Genomic DNA, 6187 nt, shown 5'->3' with positions numbered 1-6187 from the left:
ATATATACTAATTAATATAAGTCTTTCCTTATTTTAGTAAAGCTATATTAATAACTCTTAATATAGGAATATCTAAATATAGTATTCATTTTCTTAACAATCTCCCACTTGAAGACTGATTTCAATCTGTCTTCACACTTTACTCTATGCAGCAGAGCTTTTCGCTCTTGTTACTCTTGCAGGCCAACTAAAGTTGAACACAACTTCAGTTTCTCAATCGTCACCGTCTTTGTCAACATATCTGCTGGATTCTTACTTCCTTGGATCTTCTCCAGTATTAACACTTCATCTTCCAATAAAGATCTGATGAAATGATAACGAAGTCCAATATGCTTGGTTCTAGAATGAAATGCTGAATTCTTTGCCAGGTGGATCGCACTCTGACTATCACTATGCAAAACATTATTCTCTTGCTTGAATCCTAGCTCAGTTAACAAACCTTGAAGCCATATCATCTCTTTACTGGCTTCGGTCACTGCTACATACTCAGCCTCTGTAGTGGATAAAGCTACAATCTTTTGCATTTGAGACATCCAACTAACAGCTGTATTTCCAACAGTGAATATATAATCCGTGGTGCTTTTCCGATGATCGACTTCACCTCCGAAGTCTGCATCTACATAGCCTTGTACTTTTAATTCACCTTTTCCAAAGTACAAACACTTATCTGTGGTGCCTCGTAGATACCTCAAAATCCACTTCACTGCTTCCCAGTGAGCTTTTCCTGGATTCGACATAAACCTGCTAACAACTCCCACTGCATGTCCAATATCTGGTCTTGTACAAACCATCGCATACATCAAACTCCCAATAGCTGAGGCATAAGGAATCTTAGCCATGAAATCTCTGGCTTCCTCTGTCTCAGGGGACTGACCCTTGGATAGGCGAAAATGACTTGCCAACGCTGTACTGACTGGCTTGGCATCGCCCATGTTGAACCTCTGCAAAACACGTTTGATGTACTCTGATTGAGATAACTGCAAAATCCCTCTATGCTTATCTCTTGTGATTTGCATTCCAAGAATCTTCTTTGCTGGACCTAAGTCCTTCATGTCAAACTCTTTTGACAATTGCTGCTTCAACCTTCTGATATCATACATATCTGGACCTGCTACTAACATATCATCAACATAAAGTAGCAAAATGATATAGCTAGTTCTATATCTTTTGAAATAGCAGCAGTGGTCAGCGTTGCACTTCTGGAAGCCTTCCTTGTGCATAAAACTGTCAAACTTTTTGTACCACTGCCTTGGGGCTTGTTTTAGGCCATACAAACTCTTCTTAAGTTTGCATACCATATTCTTCTTCCCATTCTCTGAAAAACCTTCTGGTTGATGCATGTATATCTCCTCATCCAAGTCTCCATGAAGAAATGCGGTCTTCACGTCTAACTGTTCAAGATGAAGATCTTCAATGGCAACAATACTCAACACTGATCTAATAGTATTGAGCTTTACAACAGGAGCAAAAATCTCAGTATATTCAACTCCTTCCTTCTGCTGAAATCCTTTGACTACTAATCGGGCTTTATATCTCTTAGAGCCATCATGCTCTTTTTTCACCCGATACACCCATTTGTTGTGAAGTGCCTTCTTACCCACGGGTAACTCAACTAGTTCCCATGTCTAGTTGGAAATCAAAGACTGCATCTCGTCTTTCATGGCAAGCTCCCACTTGCTTGCATCACTAGTCTGACATGCTTCATCATAGCATTCAGGCTCTCCTTCATCAGTCAACAACAAATAGTTCATATATCTCCTATTAGGCACATGAGGTTGAGAAGACCTTCTCAATACAGGAGCTGGAGTAGGAGGTAATGTTGCGTCAGACTGTTGTGTACCGCTTTGTCCAACAAGTTCCTTTTCCTGAGGACTTGTCTCAATCGACTCTGTCACATAACTATCTGGGTCATAATCTCCATCTACAAATATTGGCCCACTATGCTCTGAGTCAATAGCGTCAATTTTGTGTCTGTCCTTGTACATCACTCTTTCGTTGAAAATCACATCTCTACTACGAATGACCTTTTTGTTTTCATCATCCCAAATACGGTAGCCAAACTCATCCCCGCCATAGCCAATGAATATGCATTTCTTAGATTTGGGATCAAGCTTATTCCTCCCTTGATCACTAATATGCACATAAGCTACACAACCGAAAACTTTTAGATGTGATAGGTTTATCTCTTTTCCACTCCATACCTCCTCTGGTATTCTGTGCTCTAGTGGACTTGATGGGCCTCGATTAATCAAGTAAGCTGCTGTGTTGACAGCTTCTGCCCAGAACTGCTTTGGTAAACCTGACTGTATACGCATGCTTCTCGCTCTTTCTGTCAATGTTCGGTTCATACGCTCAGCTACACCATTATGTTGAGGTGTGCCTGGCACGGTTCTCTCCATTCTGATTCTGTGCTCATAACAAAACTTCTTGAATATGTTGTCTTCATATTCACCACCATTGTCAGTTCTGAGCTTTTTAATCTTCAGACCTGTCTCATTTTCAACCATAGCTTTCCATCTCTTGAAAGCCTTAAACACTTCGGACTTATGCTTTAGAAAGTAAACCCATACCTTCCGAGAATGATCATCGATAAAAGTCACAAAGTAGTGTTTCCCACCAATGGATGATGTAGTCGTTGGTCCCCAAACATCAGAGTGAACAAGCTCTAATCTTTCCTTCTTTGGGGTTCTACTACTTGTCTGAAAGCTTACCCTATTCTGCTTTCCAAGTATGCATTCTTCGCACATGTCTATCTCAACTGATCGTAGACCTGGGAGTTTTCCCTTCGAATGCATGAGTTTCATCCCTTTCTCACTCATGTGGCCAAGTCTCTGGTGCCACATATTAGAATTTTCATTCCCTATTGCAACTGAAATTGAATAGCACCCACCTGGTGACATGTAAAGTGTGCCGCTCTTCTTGCCATGAGCAACCGTCATTGCACCCTTTGAAATCTTCCAATTATCACCTTGGAAGTTTGTAGTGTAGCCTTCACTAGCCAACTGCCCTACTGAGATCAAGTTTTTTCTTAGTTCGGGAATATGTCTGACATCCTTCAGCTCCCAAACAGACCCATTTAACTTAATCTTCACTACACCTTTACCAACAATATCACAAGGTTGGTCATCACCAAGGTATACCTTTCCAAGGTTTCCAGGGACATACCTCTCAAAGAATTCTTTCTTTGAAGTAGCGTGGAATGATGCTCCAGAATCTAACACCCAAGATTCTTCCTTGCTCTCTAGAGAGCATATCAACGCATCATCACCCTCTGAGGTAGAAGTAACATTTGCTTCTGCCTTCCCATCTTGGCTTTTTCGGTGCATTCTTGCACTGATTTTTGTAGTGTCCAATCTTACCGCAATTCCAACACTCGATGGTCTTCGAGCTCTGGGAATTATTGGGATTCCTAGATTTGGACCTCCTATCTCTGGATTTACCTCGATAGTTCGATCTTCCATGGCCATTCCCTCTAGTTGAATTTCTCCCTCTTGACTCTGTATGTAATACTGAAGAGGTTGATGATTCACCCGACTCTCTCCGTCGGATCTCTTCACTGAGAACTAGATCACGAACATCATCAAATTTTAACTTATTGCTTCCTGATGAGCTACTCACAGCTGTGACTGTAGCATTCTAGCTGTCTGGTAAAGAAGACAAAAGTATTAATGCTCGTACTTCTTCGTCAAACTCAATTCCAACTGAACTCAATTGGGTTGTGACAGTGTTGAGTTCATTTAGATGTTGAGCTACCGATGAGCCTTCCGTCATCCGCAAATTGAATAATCGCCTCATCAAATGAACTTTGTTTGAGGCTGATGGCTTCTCATACATATTAGAGAGTGCTGCCATAAGACCCGTCGTGGTCTTTTCCTTTGCTATATTGAAAGCAACATTGCGAGACAACGTCAATCGAATAACTCCGAGGGCTTGTCTATCGAGAAGATTCCATTCTTCATCTTTCATACCCTCTGGCTTCTTTTCTGAGAGAGGTTGATAAAGCTTTTTCTGGTATAGGTAGTCTTCGATTTGCATCTTCCAAAATCCAAAATCTGTGCCATCGAACTTCTCGACTTTCACCCTTCCTTCATCTGCAGCCATTGCTCCCACTCAAATCTGACTTTCTGGTAGAATTTCTAACCAAAGCTCTGATACCAGTTGTTGGGAAAAAATTACGCGAATTTTCTTATGAATCAGATTAGTGAGAATAAAAATAATAGCGGAAATAACACACACGCAAAAATGTCTAAATCTGCTGCAATTCTTTTACTGAAATTGAGAAACAAAAAATACACAAAGTGTTTACAACACTTCTCACAACCCACACCCCAATTATACCAAAGAATTTTTTCTCACAAAAATTCTCTCAAAAGCTTTTCTCTCTCTAAGCTTTTCTTCTTTTTGTTTTGGGATATTTGAGAATGAATACATAAAACTAATTTATAGGTTATTCTAAACCATATAAACCACACATTTTTTTAGTCGTCCTATATATACTAATTAATATAAGACTTTCCTTATTTTAGTAAAGCTATATTAATAACTCTTGATATAGGAATATCTAAATATAGTATTCATTTTCTTAACAATTCCATCTTTAACAATTCTTCTGAACAAATGACAGGCAGTTTCCACGTCTCCTGCTTTTCCAAACCCATTTATAAGAATATTAAAAATCGCACGATTAGCTTTGCATCCATATTCTGCCATCTCATGGAAGAAAAGCATTGCTTCTTCGTGTCTTCCTAACTTTAAAAGCCATCAATGAGCGAACCATACGTATGAGGAGAGGGGGGAAAATCACGACCAACGTGATCAGAGTACAAATCAATAGCCTTATCGACACAACTAAATTTCACTAAACTGGAAATGAGTATGTTATATGTGATTGTGTCAGGCTTGCATCCCCTACTACACATTTCTTCATATATTCCCAATAGTTTAGTGATTTTACCTGACTTCCCATGCTCACCAATGATTTTCCCCGATTTCCCATGCTCACCAAGTAACAAGTTGTATGTGAAAATATCAGGGACACAACTACTTTCCTTTAATAGTCCCCTAATCAAGGTGTTGTAAGTACGAAGATTTGGTGAGATCCCTTTCTCTTTCATCACATCCAAAGTATCAAACGCCTTGTCAACATTGCCTGCTTTGCAGAGAGCATTAATAAGAATGGTGAATGTAACTACATCAGGAGCAAAACCATCAGCTTCCATTTCATCCCAAATTTCTTTCATAGAATCTACCTCTCCACAATCACTTAACTTGCCCAACAAAGTGACATAAGTAACACGATCAGGTTTGTGGCTGCTAGCTTTCATATCTACAAACAATGCCTTTGCATTATCAATTTTACCTGCATTACAGAGAGCATCAATGAGAACATTATAAGTAACAACATCTGGCTTGCATCCCTCTTTGTCCATTCTCCTCAATACATCAATTTTCCGAGCCATTCCAAGAACCCTAATGCATATGGTAAATGTATAAATATCAGGCCTCAATCCCAAACGTTCCATCTCTTTTAACAAACTCATTACAGTTTGAGTATCCTTTTGCTTTCCAAATGCCACCATCAGTGCTGAATAAACCTTCAAGCCAGGCTTCAGGCCTTTGATCGAAAAATTTCGTAGAAACTATTGTTTTATTAAATAGCAATTATTTGCTTCATTTCTACAGTACTCAAGCAGCTCAACAATACAACAATGGCCATATAATAATATATACTTCGTAATAGTCAAGGTTGGTATCAAATCGAGAGTTGTGTCCCGGGGAAGAGGAGGAGCATATACGAACAGTTCAGGCCTTTGATCGATTCGAAGAATAAGCAAATATTCATTGTTTAATGATATTAGCAAGAGCAACAGCCACAGCACAGCTCCCTCCGATAAACTCAGTGGACAGAACACTTTCAAATCTTGAACCTGCAGCCAGAACACAAATGGAGATTGAATAAATCAACCAAAGGCATTGGTAGAAATCATAAATCTTCCTCTATAGATGCAGGATTCTGTAAACCACACCCACTTCCTATATATTAATAGATTGAAGATGGTGTCAATGACCACACTAAGATACACTGGAAATCTCATATAGTTAAGAACTGCTGGAGAAAAGTATCTCACATTAATGATAGTAATTAATGTGACTAACTTAACAAAATTCTATAAGTAAATTGTTATTG

At 39.2% G+C, this 6187-nt stretch overlaps 1 protein-coding gene across 1 annotated transcript; it reads right to left on the bottom strand.

Annotated features, from left to right (window-relative positions):
- Window positions 1-4594: 4594 nt before the first annotated feature.
- On the bottom strand, window positions 4595-5611 carry LOC133834287 (pentatricopeptide repeat-containing protein At4g31850, chloroplastic-like). The gene has a single exon (XM_062263851.1). It carries the CDS (start codon window positions 5577-5579, stop codon window positions 4752-4754), a length of 828 nt encoding a protein of 275 aa, XP_062119835.1. The 5' UTR covers window positions 5580-5611; the 3' UTR covers window positions 4595-4751.
- Between the last annotated feature and the right edge of the window lie 576 nt (window positions 5612-6187).

Source organism: Humulus lupulus, chromosome 5, assembly GCF_963169125.1.
Source record: "Humulus lupulus chromosome 5, drHumLupu1.1, whole genome shotgun sequence".
Classification (NCBI taxonomy): Eukaryota; Viridiplantae; Streptophyta; class Magnoliopsida; order Rosales; family Cannabaceae; genus Humulus; species Humulus lupulus.
The sequence above is the reverse complement of the archived record's forward strand: the minus strand, read 5'-3'. Positions and strand labels throughout refer to the sequence as shown.

Excerpts from the sequence above, each read along its gene's own strand:
- LOC133834287 (XM_062263851.1), bottom strand. The coding sequence starts at position 5,579 with ATGGTGGCATTTGGAAAGCAAAAGGATACTCAAACTGTAATGAGTTTG.